Source organism: Meriones unguiculatus, chromosome 15 (genome assembly GCF_030254825.1).
Source record: "Meriones unguiculatus strain TT.TT164.6M chromosome 15, Bangor_MerUng_6.1, whole genome shotgun sequence".
Classification (NCBI taxonomy): domain Eukaryota; kingdom Metazoa; phylum Chordata; class Mammalia; order Rodentia; family Muridae; genus Meriones; species Meriones unguiculatus.
Window position 1 is genome coordinate 66,404,522 of NC_083362.1, and position 26,492 is coordinate 66,431,013.

Here is a 26,492-nt window from a genome sequence, read left to right on the forward strand (position 1 = left end):
TACATCATTCCTAATGTTCACAACAAAACAGGGGGAAAATGTTTAAGATGCAGCCTTAACTGCCTCGCCTCCTTTTCTCAGTTGAACCAAAAGTGGTCACAAAAAGTAACACTGTGTTAAGTGACTTGGCTCTGCCAGACTTACATGGGTGTGCCTGAGAGCACAGGTGTTGGCCTCCTGACAAGCTGAGTCACCCATAGAGGTGACTCGTTCACCGTGTCTCTTGGGAAACAGAATCCCAACCTGGTTTCTCTTCCCTGGGCTTTCCTTCCTACATCAGGTTTGTCTTTGGTGTTAGTTTTGTAGTGCAAAATTGGCAAAGGATATTTGTATTTGTGTTTTGCACCTTTGCAAAGGGTTTCTGTGGCAACCCGCGTCTCTGGCTACACCAACCACCATCTTACACACACATACACACACAGAGAGAAAGAGAGAGAGGTGAGAAATGTCTGATGAGAAACCGCAAGAATCAATTCAAATCCCCAAGGCCAGAAGCAGGCCAACCCTTCCCAAGTACCCAGCGCTGCTGTGTTGTAGGAGAGCTCAGAAGAGCTGAGGCTGGCTGGAATACCAGTGGTGCGGACCTTCCCAGACCCTCAGAGCAGAGCACTGGTGCGGTCTCCTGATTCTTTGTAGCTGCAAAGTGTGGAAAGCACTGGGCTCACATGTCCTCCCAGTAGGTGTTTGGGGCTGGTAAGGCCATTGTTTAGGGAACAACGCATAATCACCAAGGTTCTTCTAATATAGACCAAAGGCAACTAGAAACAGCTTTTAGCCTCCTATCATTACAGGCAGTTCAGGGGCCATCTGAAGGCTCCCTTCCGTGCCACAACTGTTCGTGGCCAAATTGAGAAATTAAAAAATGGAGAGAATGACTGGTTTGAAAAGGGAGAGCTAGGCAGAAAAAAAAAAAAAAAAGGTTCTGGGCACATGTGAACCGATGCTTGCTGTAATTCAGTATGAGGAAGCAACTGAGAGCAGAGGAGAAGCCCGAGGTACTTATATCTAGATGGGCAATTAGGACAAAGCCAGGCCACAGAGCTACGTTTGTCTTCATTATTAATTCCTAGGGTAGCATCTGGCAAAATATTTGGTCCATAAATTTTGTTGCTCTTAATTACACGGCAGAAATGATGGTCTGGTAGTATGGAATCCAGCCTCTGGGAGCTCCTATGAAAATCAGAGATACTCTCACCGCCAGCAGTGATCCGACGTCCTCAAAGGAGCAGCACACTTGTGGAGAAAGTGCTAAGCCATGGGTTCCACTTCGCAGTTCTGTCTTCCAGGTGGGCTCTCCCTCCCATCATCTCCTCAGCCTAAACCAGTTTTCAAATATCTAATACAAGGAAAATTTACCCACATTCGGACAGCATGAAAAGTCAGAGCATGGCACCATAGCACCTTCTGGTGATAAGCTCGGAATAGGATGAATGAAAAAAGAAAATTTAAGAACTCCTAGAAATCCTGCTGAAATTCAGTCATGCTTAATTGGATTATTTAATTGGATCATTGCATAAAGCAAGAGAACATTCCAAAGTGCCACAGTAGCAGAGAGGGAGAGGACTATGCATATAAAGATGTTAAGTTCAAGCCGCACAAGGATTCTAACAAGCCCCTTTGGATGGGTGGCCATTGTGACAGAATCCGGAAAAGACTTTGGAGGTTATCAGGTCTTGGGGATGGCCTGATGCTGCAATTAGTAGCCTTAAAGAAGAAATTCTGGACAGTTCTGTTCCTTTTTCCCTATGTTTGAGGCCAACCTGAGAGACACTATGAGACAAGCCCCCTTCTCCTTCATCCTTCATCCTGTGGGTCCCCAAAAACAAACATACAAACTTAAGAGGAATAAAAATGTGTGAAGAACAGGAGAAACACACACAGGAGAGAGAAGGAGAGGAGAGAGTGAATAGAAGGAAAAAAAAAGAGTAATGGCTGGAGAGAAGGAAGAAAGGGAAGGAGACAGGAGCCAATACAGGGCTTTGAGAAGGTACTGGAAAGGCAGACAGCCCTGGGTTGTTTCTGGAACTTCTAAAGACGGACTGTGCCATGGTAATGATATTTATAGGTCTAATAAGCAAAAACTCTGTGTGAGCTATGGCTCTCCTGCCATCAGAGCACTGGGATTATAAACAGCACCGCCCTCAGATCATAACTTACTGTGCTGTACATAATCTGTTGAACTTTATGATGAATTTTGTTATTTACCATTTATCATCTTCCTGTTAGGTAAAACAAATAGCATACATAGGTAAATTTTTAAAATCTTAGGTAAATTTTTCTTTTTTTATGATCTCATTGATTTTACTAACACTTCTCTCATAACTTTTTAAACGGTGGACCTGAAGGAACAATCACATCAATACTGCAATGTATAGTAAACTATAAAACATAATACAATAATAAAAAGTGCACTCACGGCACTTAATAGCGTCTGAATGTTTTCACATATATTACCTGGGCTTTCTCTAACAGCATCTGCTACAGTGAATAAGACACCAGAGGACCAAAGAGTCGCCGTGTTCAAGGTCACCTATTATAGGGAGAATTTTAAATCCCGACCGGCTTCACTGACATTTCCATCTCATCATGTAGATTGGATTTTCACATTGAATGTGAGAAAGTGGGTGACATTTTAAGAGTACATTATTTTACAAGTCAATTCTGTAAGGTGCATATTTGAACTTCTCAATATTTTTTATGATCTCTGTGGACTCATATCCTCACCTGTGTTTTATGTTAAAGGAATTGAGATAACGTACAAGGAAAATTTAAAACTTCTCCCTGCTGCACTTCTATAGGCAACTCAAATTGAAATTAGTTTAAAAAAAAAAAAAACGTTGTTATAAAAAGCCATACCAACATTAAATTCCTCATTCTATTTTGTAAGATTAAAGTTTAATCTGTTAGGTAGAGAGAACATACAATGAGAATATATTGATGTTTAATGGACAGAAAAAAAAAAACAGTTAAGGATTCCTGTCATCATCTGTCTGCAATTCTCCTCAGTCCTATGAGTGTTCTCAGCAGAACACACAGCCCCTGATTGCCCGCGTTTCCCCAAAACCCATCTGTGCCTGTGCAAGGCTTTCTCTCCAGTTGGGTGTAAGTGTTCAGGCCTTGACAGATCTAGCTCAGGACAAAGGAAAGGGAGGGAAGAAAAGCCTGCAGCTAAAGAAGCAGGTATAGTCTTATAGAACGCCCATCCGAGAGAATGGTCACAGAATCAAATATTTTTTAAATTTTTTAATTTTTTGTGTATGTGTGCCCGTGTGAATGTACACCACATGCATGCACGTGCCTGCGCAAAGTAGAAGAGGGAAGCAGATCCCACGGAATCGGAGTTACAGGCAGTTGTAAGCTGCCCAGTGTGGGTGCTGGGAACCAAACGATGCCCTCTGGAAGAGCAACGAGCTCTCTTCACCACTGCGCCATCATCTCTCCAGCCTGCATTTGTTTTCAGTCTTTTAAATCCCCAAACTCTAGCATCTGGGCAACAGAGAACTTGTTCCTTGTGATTTTGATTTCGAGACTGTAAATCGCAACTCGTAATATTCCCAGGCCCCACTTACAGGTTGTGCGTGCTTATGAGATGCCGAATATTCTCGGCTTCGTTGGGTTAGAATGATTAGGGAGCAAGCCTCTGGTGGTGCCTGTGGGAATTGTCTTGATTAGGTTAATTGAGATGAATCAGCCTAAGAGTGGGTGCCCGGATGAGCCTTCCCTCTGCTTCCTAACTGCAGATGCAATATGCCTAGAGACCTCAAACTCCTGCAGCCAGGAGCTCCCCGTCACCACAGACTGCAACCTGGACCGGCCAGCCAAAACAATCCCTCCATTCTTAGCTTCCTTTTGCTGGGGTCTTTTATCAAAGCAAGGAGATAAGTTAACTAAGACAGTTCAGTGCATCTTTTGCGGCGGCAAATGTGGGCCTGGGCTTTGGAATAAATTTGAAATTCAACACCTTTTTAAGAGCTGGTTCAGTAGATTATTGCACTTCCAAAACCATTAATACTTTTTGGGGTTGATGATCACCAAATGTTTAAGTATCAGACCCATGAATACTTATGGCCTGCAAAAATATTTATTGAGTGAACATATATGTGAGTGAAGAAGAAAGCCCCCCGCCCCCCGGGAGCCCCAAAATACAGCTAGAGCACTGGTCCTGTTCTATCAGTAGAGTCAGCACAACCTCTCAGCAGGCTCAGCGAAGATCTGGAGTTTTCTACTCATCCTGTGTCCTCCTCGATTTTTTTTAACAATAACTGCTGACCCCTTCAGAGTAGGACATAAACAAATGAGAAAGAAGAGAGGGAACAGCTCAGAGTCTAGCTTTCATTTTTATCCTAGATTTCCGGCTTCGGGTATATTTGCTAATTAAACAGGGACGGGGAAAAAAAATATTTGCAATTTTTAAAACACTTTGCATTTTTCACTCATTTCTGAGGCAAAGAACTTTAAAGGCAAAACCACATGAGGGTATAGTAAACAGGGCCTACTTACCAAAGGAGGTCACATAAAAATTAAAAAGCACTAAAGAATTAGTCCATACTGTCCAGGGGGAGAAGCTAGGAAACCTCGAGTAAAAATTAAAACCACATTACACACACTAAGCAGATTTGCATAACACATTTCCACACAGTGCCAAAGCCCTGATAGGTGCCGAAACACTTGCGAAGCTGGGTTAGTGTGTCAGCGAGGAGTTCGGGCGGGCGTTGGGCTTCCTTCCTCTGCCTGGCTGTATTCCCTTCCAGCTGGCCGGCCCAGCTGTCAGCTCCCCGCCACACACACACACACAAGCACACAGGCACACTATACCTCCCCTACCCTCCACACCCTCCCCGCCCACCCTGCCCACTCCACCCACCCCACCTCACCCTACCCCTCCACCCCACCCCTGTGGACTTTTTTTTTTTTTTTTTTTTTTTGCTTTCTAAATAGTTTTTTTTCTTTCCAATTCTTTTCTTCTTTTTTATTTTTAATTATACTTTATTTACTTTGTATCCTCCCTCTAGTTCCCTCCCTCCTCCCCTCCCAATCCCTCCCTTCCTCCCCCTTCTCCACACACTCCCCTCCCCAAGTCCACTGGTAGGGGAGGGTTTCTTTTTCTTCCTTCTGATTCTAGTCTGTTAGCCCATGGCAGTTTAGTGTCCAAGTTGGTTCCATAGTAAGGGAAACAGGGACTGCTTCTGACATGAACTGATTGGCCTGCTCTTTGATCACCTCCCCCTGAGGGGGGGAGCAGCCTTACCAGGCCACAGAAGAAGACAATGCACCCCGGAGACTTTTAATACCAAAAGTGAAAGCAATGTGAGCCTAGGCTTTGATTGCTCAGGGGCCCTCAGATAAGGGAGAAACTGACTGATGCTGAGTCATTGATCTAGTCTGCACTGTCAACTTAACTGGAGGTAGACTCACCATGGAAACGCGACTCTGGGTGTGCCTGTAAACGTGTTTCCAGAGAGATTTAACTGAGGAAGGAAGACCCACCCTGAACGTGACCAGCACCTTCCCATGGGTTGAAGTCCCGGCACACTCTCGCTTCCGTGACTTCCCAGCCGTGAGTGGACCTTACTCTCATACTACGTGTCAAAATGAACCCTTCCTTCAGTCGCTTGTGTAGGATATTTTGTCATTTCAGTGAGAAAGACAGCTAATGCAATGCTCTTGTGTCTTAGAGGAAACGCGTTTGTTTTCTGCTATATAAAGAATTCTTCTTTCTCTTCACCCTGGACAGGCAGGTGATGGAAACATCTTGAGATCAGCTTCTTTGCACCAAAGTCCCTCTGACCGGGAAGAGGGCAGAGTCTATCCTTCAAGGCTCTTTGGTTTGGGGATGTGGTCACTTCTAAGGAGCGGGCTGGCTGACTGCTCTGAGGATCCCTGGGGAATCTGCTCGGAAAAGACCGCCTGGGTTCGGAACTGACGACGGTGAAGCCAGTGTCAACGTTCGTCTCCGCCTCGAATTTCTCCGAGCTGCTGTCCTTAAGGCCCATCCTTCTCACCTCGGGTTCCACGGGGATAGACAGTCGGTGCTGCCGCGTGCCTGTGGCTGAGCTGTGGGCCAGGGAGGACCAGCCAGGGCTTCTCCACAGAGGGTCGCTGGAGTTTTCTGATGTGCCGCTGGGCTGCGGCAGCTCCAGAGAATGGACTTTGAATCTCCGGTCCCTGTTCCTCCGGCTCCTTGGCTCTAGGGTTCTCTGCGTGGAGACGGAGTTCAGCCTGGAGCCCTGTCGATGCTTGTCACCTCTCAAGCTGCCGCTCAGGAAGGGACACTCACCATTCCTAACACCAAGTCCCGGCTTCGGCTGGACCTATGAGACAGGAAAAGGAAGAATCAATGAAACATGGTTTCCACCAAGTGACATTGTCCATCCTCTGCTGTGACACACCACAGCAGACTTCACTCAGGCCATTTGGGCAGAAGCGAGACATAAATCTGATTGCAACGATCAACGGCTCACTCTCATTCTCGGACTTAACTAAGTCTTTGACATCGACATGACTTTGGGAGTGATCACTTGACACCACCACCACACTTTCCGATAGATCCAGTTGCTTAAACACTCACAGACATTCACCAGTGTTGCTCGGTGACCTCACTAGATGATTTAAGCGATATTTTACAGCAGACAATAATCAAACCCCGTGACCACAGTCAAGATAAGGAAGGGAATGAGGATTCAATCTTTCAGTGCTGGTGCTACCTCTACTTGGCCATGCTAACACAGGTACCCCTCTTGGATGTATCTAAGACATGCGGGTACCCCAGGCAGGGTAATAGGCTAGCACTTTGTAAAGCAAATATTTCTGAATTTCTTGAGGTTCCTTTTATACACAGCTTAGCATTGTCTGGGGTGAGGTGTGCGGGGTATGGGGCTGCCTAGCATTTTAAGTCACACAAACGGCATTCTGGTAAGCAAAATGTCCATTCTACAGGTGCCTGCCCTCTCTTTCCACGGGATGGAGCTCCTTCCACCCATGTATCCCTGGGATGTTTGCCTCCCATCTCTACCCCAACCCTCACCCAAGATGATTCCTAGAAGTGACACTTTTCACCATAGAATTCAGGGTCTAGTACTTCTCTCTGACTTATTGTTCAAGGAGTCCCCACAGGCACCTACAATGACACAGGCTTTGCCATCGCTCTTGGTTGCCTATCAAGAGAGTAAGACCCTATCTCTAGAGAGACCACAGAAGAATCAGCTGACTAGGAATGCTGCTGCCTGCTGGCTAGTGCCGAAGAGTGTTACACAGGCCAGCGGGGAGAGAAGACATCAGTTATCTCCAGCACTAGACCCTGCATGCAACGATACCAATTCTAGATAAAATGGACCCACTGGTTCAATAGTGGTATGACTATTATGGGGGAAACCAACCATTTACAGTCAGACTTCAGGCCTTCTCCACAGGACAGAATTTACACTTGATGCCGTAAACCTAGTCCAAGCCCACGGCCTTGCTGGGGAGTCCATAGGCTCTAGGAAAGATCTTCCTGTTATTTTGCTAAATGGTCCTGTTGTCAAACTTCCTTCTGAGCAATTATGTTTATACCTGTAGTTTGGTGCTGCTCCCAACCTTGACCACGAAAGCTTCTGTTTTGCAGAGGACAGTGGTTGAGATGCAGAGACTTGAAAATAATCAAAATGTTTGAGAATAAGCTCAGCCCTATATCAAGCCCCTCCTTCCACACAAGCAAAGCTCAGGAAACATCGTGGAAGAGGGAAGCTGGGAAAAAAAAAAAAAACCCAAGAGCTGAAGAAGAAGGAGTATTGCGAAGTGCTGTATGATGAGCAGGACGTGGCTGCTGCTCTCAAAAACTCACAACAGCACAATTCAGGTAGTCAAAATTCCAGCAGGGATGACGGGGTAGTGGCACATGAGGGAGGCCCCACCTCTAGCTAAAGAGCTTTCAACGAGGTTGATAGGAAAAAAAGAAAAGAGAAAAAAAAAAAAAGGAAGCTGTGTGTCTGTGGGGTCAGGGTAGAACTCCTGACATGACTGCCACCACCCTAAAAATAGTCTTTGAAGAAGAAATTTGAAGAGGAAAAAAAGAGAACCATACATCTGTCTCCCAAAGCAAGAAGGCAAAAGTGGGGCGTGGGGTGGGGGGTGGGGTGTCTGCCATGAGTCAGTGACTGAATGCATGCACAGAGTATGTTTTTGCAAATGACAGGCATACATGCTCTCTTCCAAATTTTCTCTGTGATATAAATAGAGACACTGCAAAAACCAACCCCCTAAAATAACAGGGACATCCATTTCTCCTTTTAGAAGTCTCAAATGTGTCCTGCGAAAGGGTCACATAGTGACTGTCTAGCCATGTAGATAAGAGCCCAGCTACTTAGCTCATCGGAGCTGCCAGAGACCGAGCCACAAATAAGTGGTGTGGCTGCGTTTCAGTACATTTCTATTTGTGGGCCCTGGAATTTGAATTTTGTGTCATTTTCACGTGTTTCATATTTCTTTTCCAATTGCTTAAAAATGGAAATCTATTCTTAGTTCCCGGCCCATAACTGTCCGATCTCTCTCTAGATCAATGTGTCAGTGATTCTCATTCATTTTTTTTTCTCTCTCTCTCTCTCTCAAAGTTTCCATTCTAAAATTCTTCACCTGGTAGCCCAAAACGTGAAGCATCTTGCTAAAGACGCTTGAAGGCTACAACACATAAGTAACCCCTGACTGCTGGGTCTTCCTCAGTCCTGACTCCCACTTCCAGGTCTGCAACCTTTCTAAAATAGAAATTAAAAAGCCACCAGCCTAGATTCCATCTATGGGCCAAGGCAGCTCCCTAAGAGGCCTGTGCACATCTAGATGCTCAGTCCCAATCCACCAGTGAAATTCCAAGATGGAGCTTATCTGAGCATGTATCAGTTGCTGCCAGCACGGAGGGGCCTTTGTTGGAAGGATGTCTGCTGGACCTTAACACATGCCCTTTGGCAAATCACGGGAGACATTTTGTCTTCAAACATTACCACACACTGCAACCACCTGGGGATCATTTAAAAAGCCCTACCACCGCACCCCAGAAATTCAGATAAGGATGTGGCATGAATACTTTAAATGTTTCCATTTCCTTACTGTGTCTTCTAAACCTGGAAGCCACTTCCATGGACTCGGCAGAGCTGTGTCTGGGTAGCGTCCTGCCACACTGCTGGTCACTATGTCCCTAATACTACTTTACCATCTCTTTTCATTGTTTTCCCTCCCTCCTTTCCTTCCTTCTTCTCTCTCTCCTCCCACCCCTCCCTTCCTATCTTTCTCTTTCATCTGCTTGTGATTTTTAATTAAAAAAAAAATCTTATTATAGGTTTGCTATCTCTTATCAAAAATGCTGGCACCACAAGTGTTTCAAATTATGATTTTCCCCATTTTTCAGACTTCTTGCATAACCATGATGAGATATCTTGGGGGTGGGTCCAAAATCTTAAGGCAAAACTCATTTATGTTTCACATATATGTTTTAGGCACAGCCTTGAAGCAATTTTACACAGTTAGTCTAACTGCCCCATCATGGGGCATCACACTGAAGCTCGATGTTTTCAGCCTGGAAAGCAGGCCCAGCTTCAGACTTTTGTGTTAGGGACTCTCAACCTGAATACAAGTAGTAATATTTACTCATACAAAATATATAGAATATAGAAATAATATAATTATATAAGTGTATATGATAAAAAGTGAGGTCTCCTACCTCACCACAATCTTAAAATAATCCAAATTTTCACTCTTTACAGAAAACTATTCTGTGTATCCTTTCAAAGATTCAGAGCAAAACCCACTACCCACATCTACCAGTCCACTGAAGAATCCGCTCAAGCCTGCAAAGAACCCAGCTACCATCTCTACTTCTAACAGGATCTTTGAACATATATCTGCATATTTGACCTAAAAGACGTTTTTTTTTTCTTCCAGGAATGAAAGCTTCCATGGACTTACTCATGCTCAGAAATCATGCGGGGATAATGTTAGAGTTCCCAGTCTGGAGAAACAGACTCTTACATTTGACTCTACAGGTCCCATTGTATTTTCTAGCAACTGTTGTCAGAGAGAAAAGCCCCTGATCTTCAGATACGCATCCCAGAGTGGTATCACGTGAGCTTACTTGAAAATCCATGTCTTTTGCAGCACTTTCCACAACAGTCAGTTTACAAGATCAGGCTGTGCCCATTCGATGAATGGATACAGAAAATGTGACACACTTACATACAATGGAGATCTAGTCAGCCGTTTGCAGGAAATGAACACAATTACACATTATCATATCAAGCAAAATAAGTCAGACTCAAAAAGACATATATCATGAATCTCTCATTTGCGAATCCTAATATATACTATATATATTTTATACATTGTAGTATATGTGTGTATAATATGTAATAAGGATATTATAATACATTATATTATACATACAATATCATATGTACTAGTATCACCTCTGTTGTAGCTTGTGAGGGAAAGGATTTATCCGGCTTAAAATTTCAGGCTATGACTCATCATTGAGGGAAATCAAGTCAGGAATTTGAACAGCTAGCCACATCACAGCTATAGTCAAGAGCATAATGAAATAGGTGCAGGCCACACCATTTTCTAACTGCTTGCTGTGTCGTCAGCTAGTTTTCTTCTTCTCTTAACTTAACTGCTGAGCCATCTCTCCAGCCCGAGTTTTCTTCTTCTCTTACACAGTTCAGACCCCATGTCCAGGGAAAGGTGCCACCCACCATGGGTATTTCTTCACACATCAATTAACAACCAAGACAGCACCACAGAAATGTCCACAGACCAACCTGATCTAGACAATTCCTCGTTCTAGGTTAAGTGATGTTGACAGTTAAAACTAACTAGCGCCTTGTGTGGGTAAATGCGACAGGAAAATAGAAGTGAGATTGTATGGGGGACTTCATGGGAACGGCAAGCATATGGAGAAAGAAGAGAGGATGAGCATGATCAAAGTACATAATCTACTTGTAAGGACGTGTCTTTATGAACCTCATTATTATGTGCAGTGAATAGAAACAAAGAACCAAAGAGCGAAAACCAGTGAGATAGCTCTGTGCGTAAAGGCTTAAGCCAGATGGTCTGAATTTGATACTCCAAACCCAGGAAGGAAAGAAAGACTCCATCAAATAATCCTGTGATCTCCAAGTGCCTATCATAATGGCATTCATGCGTGTGTGTGTGTGTGTGTGTGTGTGTGTGTGTGTGTGCGCACGTGTGTGTGTCCTCTGATTTCCACATGCTCACCATCTGCTCTCCCTCATCCTCTCCTCTTCCTCTCTCTATGTATCTATCATGATAAATAAACAAATATAGCTTTAAAAAATTAAAGAGATGCCTATTTCTGCTTACCACACAGGCTAATCTCAAATTAGAATGAAATTAGTATGATGCCACAGCTGTGCATCTATCAGCAGTCTCCTGAGCCTCTAGATTCACTGGGCCCCTCTGAACCAGCCTAGTATGCCCTCCACCTGGTTCTGGTTCCCTAGCACCTTGGTGCCTCCTGTGGGTTTTCTCGCCTATAAAATGCTCTGCCTTTGAAGCACTGGATTTAAACCCAGTCTCATGCTACACCTGATTTTTGACACCAACACATCCCTAGATTTCTGCCTATTTGTCTTCTCCTGTCTCCCTACAACCAATTTAAGACCAACGATGATTATTGCTTCAACCGTTCCTCTGCCATTCTCTTTGCCCCACACCACTCCCTTCCTGCCATTCTTCCACCAAACACTCCAGCCTTGGGTTGCGAGCCACACATCCACACTGGCTTAACTTGGGCTCAGAGTGCAGAAAACCTTGTGGCTCTGAAAGCTGGTGCTACAGGAGGCTGTGGCTGCCTTCCGTCCTCCTGACCTCCTGTTCCCTCGATTATCCCTCCTTGGTTAGCACAGCTGCTTTGTACCCATCAACCATCCTGAAAGCTTTAGAGGCACAGCCTCCCTTTTCTGTCCACTGCTGTCTCATGAGAAGTCCTCACTATCTTTGTGACAGAGAAAGCAAACAGCATCCTTAGTTACAGCTTGCAAGTTTCCACCATCAATCTTACATGCAACTCCATACCTCCTGCTCATGGGGAAGTGACCAGCCCCTGTCTGTGCTATGAACTCCATTACCCTCTGCCTTCTCCATCCTTATCAATTTTGATTGATAGCCCCAGCCTATAAATCAAATTTTTTCTCTCCTCTCCCTCTCCTTCCCCCTTCCTCTTCTCATTCCTTTCCCATAATAATAGGGTTTCTCCAGTCTCCTATCTTCTCTCTCCCCCTCTAGCTTTCTTCCTACCGATCTTCAGTCAAACATTTGTTTCTAAAATCTGTCCACCTGTGCTTTACCTGCTCAGCCCCTTCCTATGGCTTCCTTGCGACAAACTGGCTGTTCCCACAGCCATCTGCAGTCAGCTTTGTCGGCAGCTCCTGGAAAGTCTTTCCTCTGTGATCACTTCACTTCTGCGGGGTTCTCCTTAGGTTTCTAGACTGACGTGTTCCTTTGCACCTCTCCCTTTCCCTCTGCCTTTCTCAGTTCCCACAAAGATGTCCTTTTCCCGGATGATTCATGTAATGTCACAGTGGTCCAGAGATGACCCGAGCTCTCTTTGTATTCCGTGTGGACCTACATGCCTGCATGTATGTCTGCGTACCACATGTATGTCTCTTGCCCGTGGAGATCAGAAGAAGGTGGCAGATCCTCTGGGACTGGAGTTACAGATGGTTGTAAGCTGCAGTGTGGATGCTAGGAACTGAACCTGTGACCTCTGAAAGAGCAGTTAGTGCTCTTAAAAACTGAGCCATGGCTTCAGCCCCTTTGAGCCTTCTCCTTACTCTAGATCAGTGGCTCCCAACCTTCCTCATGCTGTGACCCTTTAATGCAGATGGTCTGCATTGTTGTGGTGACCCACAACCATAAAATTATTTTTGCTGCTACTTCATAACTGTAATTTTGCTACTGTTATGAATTGTAATGGGAATATATTTTGGAGGTAGAGGTTTTCCTAAAGGAGACATGACCCACAGAATCACTGCCTAGCCCAACCTTGGATATTTATGCCTTTAGTCATCCAACTAATGATGCTCACAGAGGCATATCTTATACTCTGATCTGTCTCTTAAGCTTCATATCTACCAATCCAACTCCCGTCCATGCACCAGCCTCTCAAAAACAGCACTCTCAAAATCATCTGTCCCACTGAAGTCATCTTTCTCTTCACAGGAACTCTGTTCTACTTCCTTATTTCCCTGATGAGAGAGGAACAAAAGAAAGAGAGAGAGAGAGAGAGAGAGAGAGAGAGAGAGAGAGAGAGAGAAGAGCCTCAGATCTTTAGGCCATATGGAAGACAACCCTTGTCAATCTAGAAATGCAGTATGGGTGGTTGGAACAAGAAATTTCCAAATGAAACACAATTCTGGATTATTGGGACAAATCCCTAGAGATGGGATAAATCTCCTCTTGCCAAAAAACAAATGGAAATGCATTTGTTGGAATTATGATCACTGGGAGCTCATCTTTCTAAGAACTGAAACACCACAAATTGAGACCAAAGCTTTCCCAAGTTCAGTGAACCTTAGCAGCTATGAAAAACAGGGAGAACACTCATCATTCTTTTGCGAGTTTCAGCTTGAAAAACACGAAAAAAAATGCCTCAGAGAAGAATGATTCAACTATTGAGAGAAGGCTGGTACCAATGATGGGAAATGACACCGTGTCTCACTGACCGGTGGTTTTTCACAAAGGTAACCAGAGACATTCTCCAAGATGGGGGAAATGATGGTGTAGAAACAAACTAGAGAAGCTGGACGCAGTGGTGCACGCCTGTAATCCCAGCACTTGGGAGGCAGAGAGGTAGACAGAGCTTTGTGAGTTTGAGGCCAGCCTGGTCTACCAAGCAAGTCCAGGACAGCCAAACAGAGAAACCCTGTTTTGAAAGAGAGAGAGACTAGATAAATATGAAGGGTCTCTCCAATAGCACCAGACTTACTGAAGAGTGGGAAATCTTTTCCAATTAACTGTGTTTTAAAACTCCTTAATCCCCTGACAAATCACCAAAGCTAAGCTGATATTCTATGGCAGCCAATGCCCTGAAGCCACACCTGTGAAGTTCAGTATAACCCAGGTACCTAGTCAGTGCAAGTGTGGGAGTAAGCATGTCACCGAGGTGAGTCAGGCGTAGGGATGGAGAATAGCAACACAGGAGCAGAAAAAAAGAGGGGAACGATAAAGTCTGTGTGAGTACAGCTTAGAAATGCAGATGTGAAGAAGTCTGTGAACAAATTGCTTATTTCTGCAGGAACAGTATTGCATAATTTCACTTATAGGAAATGCCTTAAACAGGTAAATTCATGAAGATAGAATAGAGGCCAGGTTGCCCAGCACTGATACTAACAGGATGAATGAATGCTGAATTCAGTTTAGTAGGAATGGAGTTTTGGGTTGGGGTGATGACAAGAAGTTTCCTGAACAGTGTCAGTTAGTAGGACAGCTAACAGCCCTCTGACTGACACAGGCAGCCATAGCTCTGCTATCACATGGCCTCCAGACGGTTCTACGTTACAGAGCATTTTCATGTGTGTTCTTGCCTTTGGTTCTCATGACACAAATTGTACATCACTGCTGTTCATAGGCTCCACCGGCAGCTACACTTTACACTAAAGCTAGAATGGAGACTATTTATCAAGCATTCGTTCCCACAAGAAGGCACATGTCTCCCACAGTCTGAGCAATAGTTTAGATACTACCTTCGTAGACGTGAACTAGAAAAGATGCCTTCCTTCCTGATGCTCACATGGATCGTATTTCTGATGACCTGGCCAGGTCCATCCACATTCCATGATATCTTTTCCCTTGCTGCAGCTGCATGCAGCCTCAGGCAATCTGCTGTATGTGCCCTGCTAAGGAAGTGTACCATCTACTCCACTGGGAACACATTTTCTCCCTTCAGTAGCTGGCTCCCTTCTCTCTCATCTAGCTCATGCGGGACTCCTCAGCATTCCTCCTCCACATAATCTCTCCAGGGCCCCCTGGATTTAGCAATGGACACACTCAGTCCCCATTGCCTTCATCCAAGCCCTTTGGAGGAGGGTTATCTGTGGAGCAGCTAACTTGTGATTATGATTCTACCAGTGATAAACATTCTTTTCTTATCAAGCCACTTTGAAACATTCAGCACTTGTCTCCTCCACACTGATCTTCATTAAGGCCCTTCACCCTTGTTTGACAGTCCCATACATCATTGGGACCCCACACAGCATCTCAAGCTGAGAGTTACACCTTGTGTGCCCTGAGCTGTTGCTGATGCGTCTTCTACTTGTTGTTCTCCTTCTTTGTCTTTCCATTTCTTTTATTAGCAAGAATTAAAACCCCAAGAGGAGACCTCCATTACCTCCGTAACATGTTGCTACTCTGGCAAAATGCTCTAAAATTTCCAGTAATGATATTATTGAATCGGAGTGGGCATGGTATGGATGGATGGGTGACAGGTATGGCGAAAGGCATTCTGGGGAGGGAGCATCATCTGAGTCTCAGGCTTTTCAGCTACAAGTTCACACAAATCAGATATTTCCTACATGTCACATGAGGGGCCTGTATAATTTAAAATCTGTGACTGCCGATTGCAGTATATATTAGAATCACACAATGAGCTTTTGGTTCTGTTTTTGGTTTTGTTTAAGAAACACTCTGGGTTTCCGCAGACTTGCTAGTCTGATAGACGTAGCCATGGGGTGCAACATGACATGGACAAGTTTAAAATCTCCCTGGTCTCTTAATACACAATCAAATTGGAAAGCCTCTGACTAAATCACCTCTAAGGTCCATCCAGATATGACACCACACCTTTCCATGTGCTTGAGTGACTGTGCTGACAGGAATGGGGCTATTTTAAAGCATGTGCCCCTTCCTTTGGCTTTCAGACTAATGACACAATGGATTCCAAGAAACCTGAAGTTCCCCAGAAATCTCATGCTGCAGAGAGGGAAAATCTGGGGTCCTGGTGTCAGCCAGAAGGGAAGCTTGACTCCCAGAAAGAGATGGCAAGCAGTGTTGACAACTGGCCAGGCTGTCCTGCTGAGGAGGCTGGAGCTGAGACAGTGGCAGGTGGATGATGGCTGGGACAGCACCGGCGCCAGGCCTGTTTATTTGAGTGGCCATCCTTCTTGGCGTTTCCTTAAACCTAAACTTCCAGGTCAGGGGTAGGTGACATTGGACCACTTCACCTGTTCTTCTCTCCGTGTAACCACTTCGAATACATCTCCTTTCTCTATCTTTCACTATTACTCGTCTTTTTAATTGGCCCACTGAGGATGGATGGCCAAGTCTAGCTTGTTTGAGCTTCCAGGGCCCTGGCTCTGACCCCCTACCCCCAATTCCGATAACCGTGGTACACCCCAGAATTGTAAGAAACGAAATACCTGCAGCAGAATCTTGTTGCCATCGTAGTCCTGGGTCTGCCATCTGGTGCTGCTGATGGGGACACACGGATTGGGTAGAAGAGGTACCAGCTGGCCGATCTCTTGAACCCTGAACTGCAGCACGGAAGACTCTTTGGGGTCCACTGACATTCCCAGGGGCAGCTGCTTCAGGGATAGCTGTAGGCTGAAGCCCTCGGTGGCATAGAGGACAAAGAAACAGAAGTTGCTCTTTTGCACCGTGGCATCTCTCTGTAGGAGCATCTCGTAGAGTCTGATGGCATCTTCGAAGTTATCAAAACTGCAGTACAGTTGTCACCCTGAGGATATCAGAGCCACAGTGCACCGGCCTCACGCCCCACACTGGCATCTGGTTATGCAGGCTGTAGAATTCCTGATTGGCAGGGAGATAAGGACAAGGCCTCCCCTGTGCATGCTGGGTAGGAAAACCCTGCCAGGGTGAATGCTGTAGGAAGTCCAGGACTCGAAACAGCCGTTCCTGTCCCAGGCTTTCCTGAAGAAAGAGCAAAACTGACATCCCCGGGAAGCGGACCCTCCGGGGATGGTACTTTTCATGGTAACTTACTGGTCTGGCCCGTTCAGACACCAAGAAGAGACGCACCTCCGGGCAGATACAATCCAGGAGTTGGTCCAGAGCCTGCTGCAAAAGTGAGCCGTTCCCAGTGTCCGCAAGAAGATGCACAGTCAAGGCTAGAGGCTCCCGTGTCTCATCCATGGCAGGCCTACCTGAAGATGGTAATGATGACCACCCGACAATGCCCCTGTTCCGCCTTCTAAGAAGAACCAAGGCCTCATACGGAGCCCTCTGCCTCTAGGAAAAAAAACTTCTGAACCAAGCTCCTTGCCAGCTCACACATGCTCCCGGCTTCCTCCGATGCTCCAGCAGGGAATGTCACTCAAGCGTGGACTCTGCTACGCACAACAGCAGTCGTTCCCTGTCACCCCGTCTGGGCAGACGGAATTGTTTGCTTGGTTTTTCAGGCATCCCCTAGGGTTTCTGTTTGACCTAAAAACCTATAATGCTGAGAACCACCCCAGTGGGTGGTTCTTACAATTCAACTCAGGAGAGGAAATGACCAGACGGAAAGGAACAGGAGGAGTCTCTGTTGTGCTCTGATAGCAATCTGTAGCTCTGTTACACTGAAGAGACGTCTATTGGGTGGACCACAATGGGCTTTGACTTCCTACTTAAATATCCTGATGTTTACAGTGGCCCGCCAGGCCACCTGAATAGAATGGTGTCTTTAAAACAACTCCCTGATCTTGTCAGCTTCCAGAGCCTTCTGCCACCATCTCTTTAATTTCATTTTTTTGACCATTTTACACTAAGTCACAAAGAGGGGATACTTTGAGTACATAGTGTTGGCCTCATTGAGAACTGTTTGCCTGGCTGAACTAAGAGTCTGGGTGCACTTAAAAAGTATTAGGAAATTGGGTATTAAGCTTCCTTTGATTCATGCAAATTCTGTAGACAATGAGCCTTTCGAGATCGGTAATATCAGTAATATCAGTGTCTTCCTATTGAGGATCTGTTGATAAACTGTGAATTGATTTAATCAGCCAACAAGCCTACAAAGGAGAGAGTAATTATTCCCCAGTTGCTGACCACAAACTGAGGCATAGGGAGGAAAAATCCAGAAACTTGCTCAAACTCACATAGTAAAGTGGGAGGGAAGATTTGAACCCAAGATCAGAAGGACCCACATTCAATGCTACCTCTTTAAGGACAGGAAGGCCAGCCATGATCTCCTTTTTTCTTGAAGTGAGGAAAAGCTGCAGTGTCCGCTGACTTGTAGACACAGGTTGCTGAATCATGAAAAGAACATCACACCTTTGACGGAATGGCCTAATCTCTTCCCAAATCCTTTCATAGTCAGACATGGTAGCAAATATTTGTAATCCCAAGATTCAGGAGGCCGAGTCAGAGTGATGGCTGTGAGGTCAAGGTCAGTTGAGCCACATGTGGAGAGGCCCGTCTAAACAATATACCAACCCCTAGCTCCACAAACAACAAACAAAAAATGCTGTTCTGTAACTGTGCTGCCACTGGGGCTGGGTGTACACCATTTTCTAAATATGAATATGTTTAAAAGGAAGTTATTGATGCTACAGTGAACCAAAGTGTGTTGTGACTTTCTAATTAGTCAAAACCAATGTTCACTGAAAGTGATAACTTCCTCTAACGTTACATCTTATATACATGGGTTCCTTCAGTAGTGTGAAAGCTATGGCCCTGTGCTTTGACAACAGGCTGGGTACTCTAATTCTAAAGAAAGATACTTTGCCCCTCCTTAACCAAGACCGGAGCACCAGAGGCCCCCGGGAAGAAGTCTCACAGCTGAGTCTGGTTTCATTCATAGTTCTCTATAAATTGTGAAACTCTCACAAGCACATGGGAGAAGAAATAGATTCTTTCTCTCCCTGACTTGGCCAAACTGTCAATCAATCCACTTTCCTTTTCTAATTTCTTTTTTTTAATTAAATTTTTATTTTTTAATATTAGTTACAGTTTATTAACTTTGTATCTCCTTTTCTAATTTCTGTTTCCTAATTTTTTGGACTGCAGGGAAGCTGAGGTGGTAGGTTACGGACTTGACCACTTGTTAATGGTACAATAACCAAATTTAAAGCCAAAACCATCCATGGAAAGCAATCATCTCCACTCAGAGCTACCCACAGTTTTAAACCGCTGAATTTTTTAATACTAAGAATAGAATTATAAAATTATTAGAAGAGTATAGATTAGAATTAGAAATTTATTAGAAAATTATAGAAATAAAGTTTGTAACAGACAGATTGCTTTTAAATTTTCATATGTAACTTAGTAATCAGATTCATTTTTGCTTTAACTTTCTGGGAATCGTTACAGGGTTTTAAAAGAATTACAGCTCTCAAACTTAAAAAGAAAGCCACGGCTTAATTCATGGCACATGCTGACATTTGAAAGCAGTAGAGGAGCCTTTCCTCTCCCACAACCTTCCTCTTACAGAGCTGTCTCCTCTGAGTCACTCTAGAGCAGACTCCGGTTTTTGAAAGAGCTTTTGAAATTCTTAAAATAGCATAAATAACTCTAAATGTTTGAAGAGAAAAACCCTACCCTTGAGTCAAAAAAATTAACTCATCAACTCACAGGTGCTAAAAGCTGTTTTATTTTTTTGTGGGAACAGGTTGTTTAGCCTTTCATCCAATGTTCTTTGTCGCTTGTGGGTTTTTTGTTGTTGTTTGTTTGTTTTTGCAAAAGACCTCATTAGTCTGTTGGCAGCTAAAGTGCCAAGCAATTGCAGTCAGGAGCAGGGGAGGGGGTCAGCCAGCACAGGGACTGACTGTCCTTGCAGGTCCTTACCCTGGAGCAAGGTGTCATCCCACCCCCTTGTCTCCACATCTTAGTCAAGCCCCGCGGTGAGCTCTGGTTTTTGCACAATGCTCCCATGGAGAGCACAGATGAACATTCAGGGACTTCCTCAGGTTTGAATTGCTGATACTTAGCCCTCTGCATTATTTTCCCTAAACTTGATGCTTCAGACTGCTCTCCTGCAGTGTTTTGTTTTCATTTTCTCCAACACTTGCTCCAGCAGCTGAACCAAATGAAGCAGGGTAGCTCGGTCTGTCTGCAAAAAAAAATGGGTGCTGTGGTCTCCATTATGATCCAGGTGCAGCTTTACAGTCACTGCTGGATTCATCTGTCGCCGGAGACTTCTGCTTCCAAGCTGCACATCTAGCCGCCATTCAAGACTATGGTAACTGGGAAGACTAGGTGGCAGCTCGTTCAGCATTGTTTTTACCTCGTTTCTGTGGTCCAGGGAGAGCTGAAGCAATAACCTGTTCAGTTCTTCAGAGAATCCCAGAACACAAACAGAGTCTTAGAAATCCCCACCATGCTGGAGAGTGTCCGTGCGCACTGTGAGTTTTCTGGCGGCGCCTTCATAGATCTTTGGGTTAGATCCCGGTTCCTCAGATGGGGGAACTCACTGCGATCCTCCCGAACTTGGTGACCGCTGCGCTGTCCACTAGAAGCAGGAAGGCCAGATGCTGCTGTGCTCCTCGGACAAACCCAGGAGCATCTTAGAAGGTCTGCTGGCTTGGCCACACAGGGCTGGCTCGTCCCTCGGCACTACTGAAGAAAATTTGTTAGGACCTATAAGACCTTCCGGATTTGTCCCGTCTTTAGGTCTCATAAATAGTGTGATACCTTGAAACCCTAATATTTTCATTCACTCCCAGACTCAGGAAAACTTTGAGGATGTTTCTTTCCATCTTTAATCTATCATAAATGTTTTGTGTTTTTTCCACACACTGTAAGACTGGCTCCTCCCCCAGAGCAGAAGGCACACTGGGTTCCACTGGGTTACTGGAGCCTTTGGTGTCAGGATCAAGGGAGATCTATGGGAGGAGCTCTTTTCGAGGTGTGGGGGAAGAAAACCTTAATAAGTGCAGGCAGGTGTGGAAACTGGGTTTGGACTGAGGGTGGAAAGGAGCCTGTGGGAAGAGAACAGTCTCAGAACTGTGGCTGACTAGAAGTGCAGGCAGCTCTCTATGGCTGAAGGAAGCCAAGGGCGTTGTAAGGAGCAGTTTGGGCTTTATTCTAACACAAACAGAACCATACAAGGGTTATCTTGGGCAGGAGAGATGTGGAGACAGGATCTCACTATGTAGCCCAAGGCAGCCTCGAGCTCACAGTCATCCTGGCTCTGCCTCCCGAGTGCTACCCACACCTGCCATACGGAAGCCCAGCAAGGAAGCTTGTGAGCTGGTGGAGTATCATCCACCTACTCTTCCCGTGGTGGTGTCCACAGGTGTCTGGGTGAGGCTGTCAGACCCAAATAAGGACCAATGCAGAAAGCGAGCAATCAGGCCTGAAGATAAGGGTGTTGCACAAACATATTGAGAAGGTGTCTGTAGGACTCCGAGTAGGGTGTCCACTACCACCTCAGAGTGGAGGGACAAAGCAGAGAATGAGTCCCGGAAAAAACACTGATCTCTATCACCTAGATAGAGAATGGAGAGCCGGAAGATGGGCCGTGAGCACACTCCATTTAAGGGACAAGAGACATGTATGTGGTACCTCGGGACAAATAAATATAAGGAATACGATGTGCCATCCTAACTGGGTGGTGCTTGAGTCTTTGGTCACAGGATCCCAGGACATGGCTTTGGTTGGCAGACTGTCACTTTGACACTGTCACATTTGTTGAGTCATTCCTCCTTCCCAGTTAGGCAAACCAAAAGCAGCAGCTATCTCCCTACAGGCCTGAGACCCAGGCAAATCTCTCTGCACCTTTGATTCTGCTCTAGCACTCCAGAAGCAGCCCACCCTGCAGAATCTGGAGTAGAGGTGCTGGGGAGAGATTAGATTTCCCACACCTTTACCTCCTGCTGGTAGCCTCTCACTCTGTACCCGTGGGAAGAGCACTGCAAGACTCTGTCATGGATGCAGGACTCTTTGGCATCTCCCAGATCTATCTCTCTCTCTGTGTCTCTCTCTGTGTCTCTCTCTCTCTCTTTCTCTCTCTCTCTCTCACTCACACACACACACACACACACACACACACACACAGACGGACACCTGGCTCATGCTTCTGGCTTTTTGGGAACCCTGGCAGGAACAACAGCACAAAGCCAATGGAGATGGGGCATACCCACCCCTTCATGGCTGTACTGTAAGAAAAACGGTGTAAATAGTCACCATAATCACCTTCCCTCAGCTCTTGGCTCTGTACTGAGAGCCTCCCTCCCATTTCCCCCAGGAATACTTCCTGCTCAGCCCCAAACAATGCTATCGGGATCCTAGTAAACTGCCATCTGTTTCCCACTTCCCTGGACCACGAGGCTCAGGAGTTAATCCCTGGTTTTCACAGGTGCGGACAAAGACGATGTGTTTCCTCCCGGCCCTTTGTTGTGCTCCGCTGCTGTGACGTCACTTCCCGTGCCCCAGCCAGTTGCAGTTCTCGGCTAGAGAGCCAGAGGCCTGGACCCGCCCACTTGCCTCTGCAACTCCAAATCCCTCAGGCTGATTCCATCATCTGTGGAAGGGAAAAGTAACAGTGGTGAAAATTGACCTGACTCAGGGGAGAGTACCTAATGAGTTCAAATAACCCAGAAGCCCTGGAGCCTTGGAGTGTCTCAGCCTGTGTTAACGCCAAATAAAATCTATTTATGCACAGTGGGAAACAGGTGACTATACTGATGTAATTATTTTCGTGGACTACCTTGGAATTAATTAGTGTACATGCTTATCGTGGGTGACTACGGAGCCAAGCATGAAAAATAGGAAACAACACAGAAATCATCAGTATCTAGGAAGGCTGAACAGGAGCATATCTTCCAACCTTTGACCTCCTAAAGAGAATTTCTGGGGAAATCTTTACATGTGTGTACAAAAAATTAAAAAAAAAAAGGGGGGGCAAGATCAAAACTGTTTGGAACTTCACTGATTGCCACAAAAAGAGGGTTGAGAGAAGACGGACCACACGGCAATAGAGGAGCAGACTCAGGTCCCAGAGCCCCTCTCAAAAGCCTGTATGTTGAAGGAAATGAGTGAAACTGGGTTATCCGTTTTATTTTGTTATTCTTGCCTTGACGATTTCATGCGTGCACACGTCTTTTATCACATTTATCTCCCACAACTGTCTTATCCCACTCTCTCTGGATCCCTTCTTCTACCATCATACTTTCTTTTCTAATTAGAATCCACAGAGTCTCTTTATAGTCACTTGCATGTGCACAGGTGTAGAGTTAGGTATATAGAGCCAGATAGGTATAGGTATATAACTATGAGAACAGGAAACACCAAGTTCAAAATGGAGGTTAGTTCAGGAGTGTATAGACTGGGATTCTCATACTGGAATTCTATACTGAGCTGAATGAAAAGCCCACAGGTGCTCAAATTTTTGTTTTAGACCTTTATAAAGTATTCTGTAATCATTTTTAATGGCTACTGTCTGTAGACCTAGAAATGTAATTGTAGAACAAAGTTATATATATATATATATATATATATATATATATATATATATATATATTTCAATTCAGGTTTCTGACAGAAACTACATATATGCACATGAATGTGTGCATGATTATTAAACATCCAGGAGAAAAATGTTTGCCAGGATGTAATCTTCATTTGTATAAATGGTGCAGTCTTCTGGAGGTGAGATGAGGATATAGGAATGGGTTCACTTATTTATATGTTGGGGGGGGTCCTCATAGCCCCAAGCTCCTGTAATAATGACTCAGACTCAAAATATATTTATAAATGCATAGGCCATACAGCTTCCCTGATTGGCTCAAAACGTATTCCAATCTAAGTTCTGCCACGTGACTGGTTACCTCTGCTCAGGAGCCATGCATCTGTCCTCTCTCATGTCTTCCTGGGTGAATCTCCTGTGCCTGGCTCCATCCCAGAATCCTTTGTGCCTGGCAAGTGTTCCATCTCCTATTTCCTGCCTCAGCTATAGTCCATTAGCATTTTGTTGACAGGGCATACTTCTATATAGACACAGAAATCCCTTCTACATTTCTAAAGCTCTGCATTCTTGGTACTTATTGCATGTATGATATGTAGCTCTTATAATTAGGCAATAAGTGATACGTGAATTGATTCAAGAACACATGAGCATAGACTAACCATATAAGCTCTTCTTTCACACGTCCTTTAAGTATCTATAGTGTAATTTAACAACAGAACTTGATAATGGGAATATTATGATAAACTGTTTCAAAAAAGAAACTGCCCTGTTCTCAAGAGCTTACATTATGAGGGGAGAGACAAATAATAACCAAACCATCACACAATTACACATGAAGCAGCAGCCAGGTGTGGTGGTGCATGCCTCTAATCTGAGCACTTAGGAGACATAGGCAGGTGGATCTCTGTGAGCTACGTAGCAAGTTCCAGGACAGTCCAACTACACAGTGCCCTCTGTCTTTCTCATTTTATATGTATAGAAATATGTATAGGAAGAGAGAGAGAGATGCACTTGTGCTAAATTCAAGACACTGGGTATGACCTGCTCCAAGAGGCTAGTATAGTGTTTTAATTGACATGTCCTCCCTAAGCCTGAAGCACTTCAACAATTGGTCCCTCGTTGGCTCCTGCTTGGGGAAGGATTTGGAGGCACAGCTTTACTGAAGGAACTATGTCACTGGCGGGGTATGAGCCCCCAGTTCTCAGCTTCCATCTATAGTTGCCACATGTTCTGCCATCTGCTGGCCACTGGCCATCATGAACTCGAGCCCTCTAGAACCATGAGTCCAAAATAAATCCTTCCTTCTAGAAGATGCCTGTCATTATGTTTTATTGCAACAGTAACCAATACAGTCAGGTGAGTGTCTCAGTAGACGAGATCTTGTACTCTTATCTTTGGAGAGGAGCACAAGAAAAAGAGGGAAGGACATCCTGGGATGTGTAACAGTACACTCAAAGACTCTTCTAGGTAGGCGAATAATGGAGGAAGAAATTGGCTTGTATTTGTTAATGGTGGTACCATGGTGTGTTTTTCTTTGTTCGTTTGGTTGGTTGGTTGGTTGGTTGCATTTGAGATAGGGTATCTCCATGTCAGTAGTCTCAACCTTTCTAATGCTGTTATGCTTTAATACAGTTCCTCGTGTCGTGGTGACCCCCAACCATAAAACTGTTTTGTCACTAGTTCATAGCGGTAATTTTACTACCGGTATGAATAATAATAAAAATATGTGATATGTGGCATATCTGAAAATCAACCCATGTGAAAGCATCGATTGACTCCCTTAGGGGTCACAACCCACAGGTTGAGAACTGCTGCTCTATGTGATCCTTATTGTCCTGGAGCTTACTACATAGACCAGGCTGGCCACAAACTCATAGGAATCCCCCTGCCTTTGCCCACCCCCCAAGTGCTGGGGTTAAAGAAATGTGCTGCCATGCCCAGCAAATGGGAAATTCTACATGAAGTACACACTTCACTGGGGTGTGATGGGAAGGTTTTTGGCAAACAAGCTTCTAGGGAAATTACATGACTCAGAATGTTCCAGAAAATCTGGACAATTACTAGCCAGAAGATAAGAACTGCTTTAAACACTGACTTACATAACTAATCTTTGTAACAACCTTCTGATGTAGGTGCTCTCATTATCCCCACTTTACAAATGAGGAAACTGAGGAACAGATGGGAAAAATGGAAGCACTAGAATTTTAGTCATACGGTATCTACCTATTGGAAGCCAAAACAATATTTGAGCAATGTTATAGAAACGCATACAAAAATTCTACAAACAGATTGGGACTGAAGAAAATAGCCATCATTTCTGTGCGGGGCAGGGATCAAGATCACATCTATAAACAGCCATTGGCATAGTGTCTAGAAATGGCACTTCATAACTGTGTGTTGCAGTATGCAGTCAACTAAATATATCCAGAGACACTTTTACTTGAAACTTATGGACGAGAGTTCCTTACGGACAAGAGTTCTAATCCTCTGATTTTTTTTAAATACTATTTGTCATGTTTGAATTACAAGTAAACTATCATACACACACACACACACACACAAATTCCCTTCTAAGAAATGTAAGAAGCAACTCCTCCAAAACACATACCTAACAAATGTCCTTCTGTAATTTACCAAAGGAAGTGTAAATGCTAGAGAGGAGAGCTCGCCTTGCTTTTAGACAGTTGTCTTTCTGATCTAAGGGCTCAAATTCACAAACCAACACATCCATCTATATTGGCTAGGATGATGCTAACTGACTTTGAACCATGAAAAAAAGTTAAACGTTTTACTAGCCTGTAATATGCACCTTTCAAAAGAGTCTGAAAATAGCCAGATAATATAATACTGCACTTCAAATGCGCCAAAGATGAGGTTCCAGCAAAAAAGTCTGGCTTTAATTATTGTGTAGGTTACAAATAGAGATGGATGGATGCATGACAAGAGACCTGGCTCTCTCTGCCAACCTTTAAACCATCAAAGCCTGCTCAGCAGAAAGCCAGAGACTCAATCAGACCGAAACCAGCATGCCTGGGCTAGTTGGTTGGCCCTGCGGAGCCGAGAGCCTTGGCATGCTTAGCCAGCTGTTCTGCACTAATAGGCCTCCATCCCT

The 26,492-nt window shown here is 44.7% G+C and overlaps 1 protein-coding gene and 1 pseudogene across 1 annotated transcript; both read right to left on the minus strand.

Moving 5' to 3' along the window:
• Positions 1-5,054: 5,054 nt before the first annotated feature.
• Positions 5,055-17,398, minus strand: Fam124b (family with sequence similarity 124 member B). The gene is given in 3 exon segments (XM_021644487.2): positions 5,055-6,311; positions 16,398-16,706; positions 16,708-17,398. Coding segments are annotated over 3 exon segments (1,347 nt in total). The 5' UTR covers positions 17,131-17,398; the 3' UTR covers positions 5,055-5,696.
• A 2,499-nt stretch (positions 17,399-19,897) lies between these two features.
• LOC110552887 (COMM domain-containing protein 2-like) lies at positions 19,898-20,476 on the minus strand (annotated as a pseudogene).
• Positions 20,477-26,492: the final 6,016 nt, after the last annotated feature.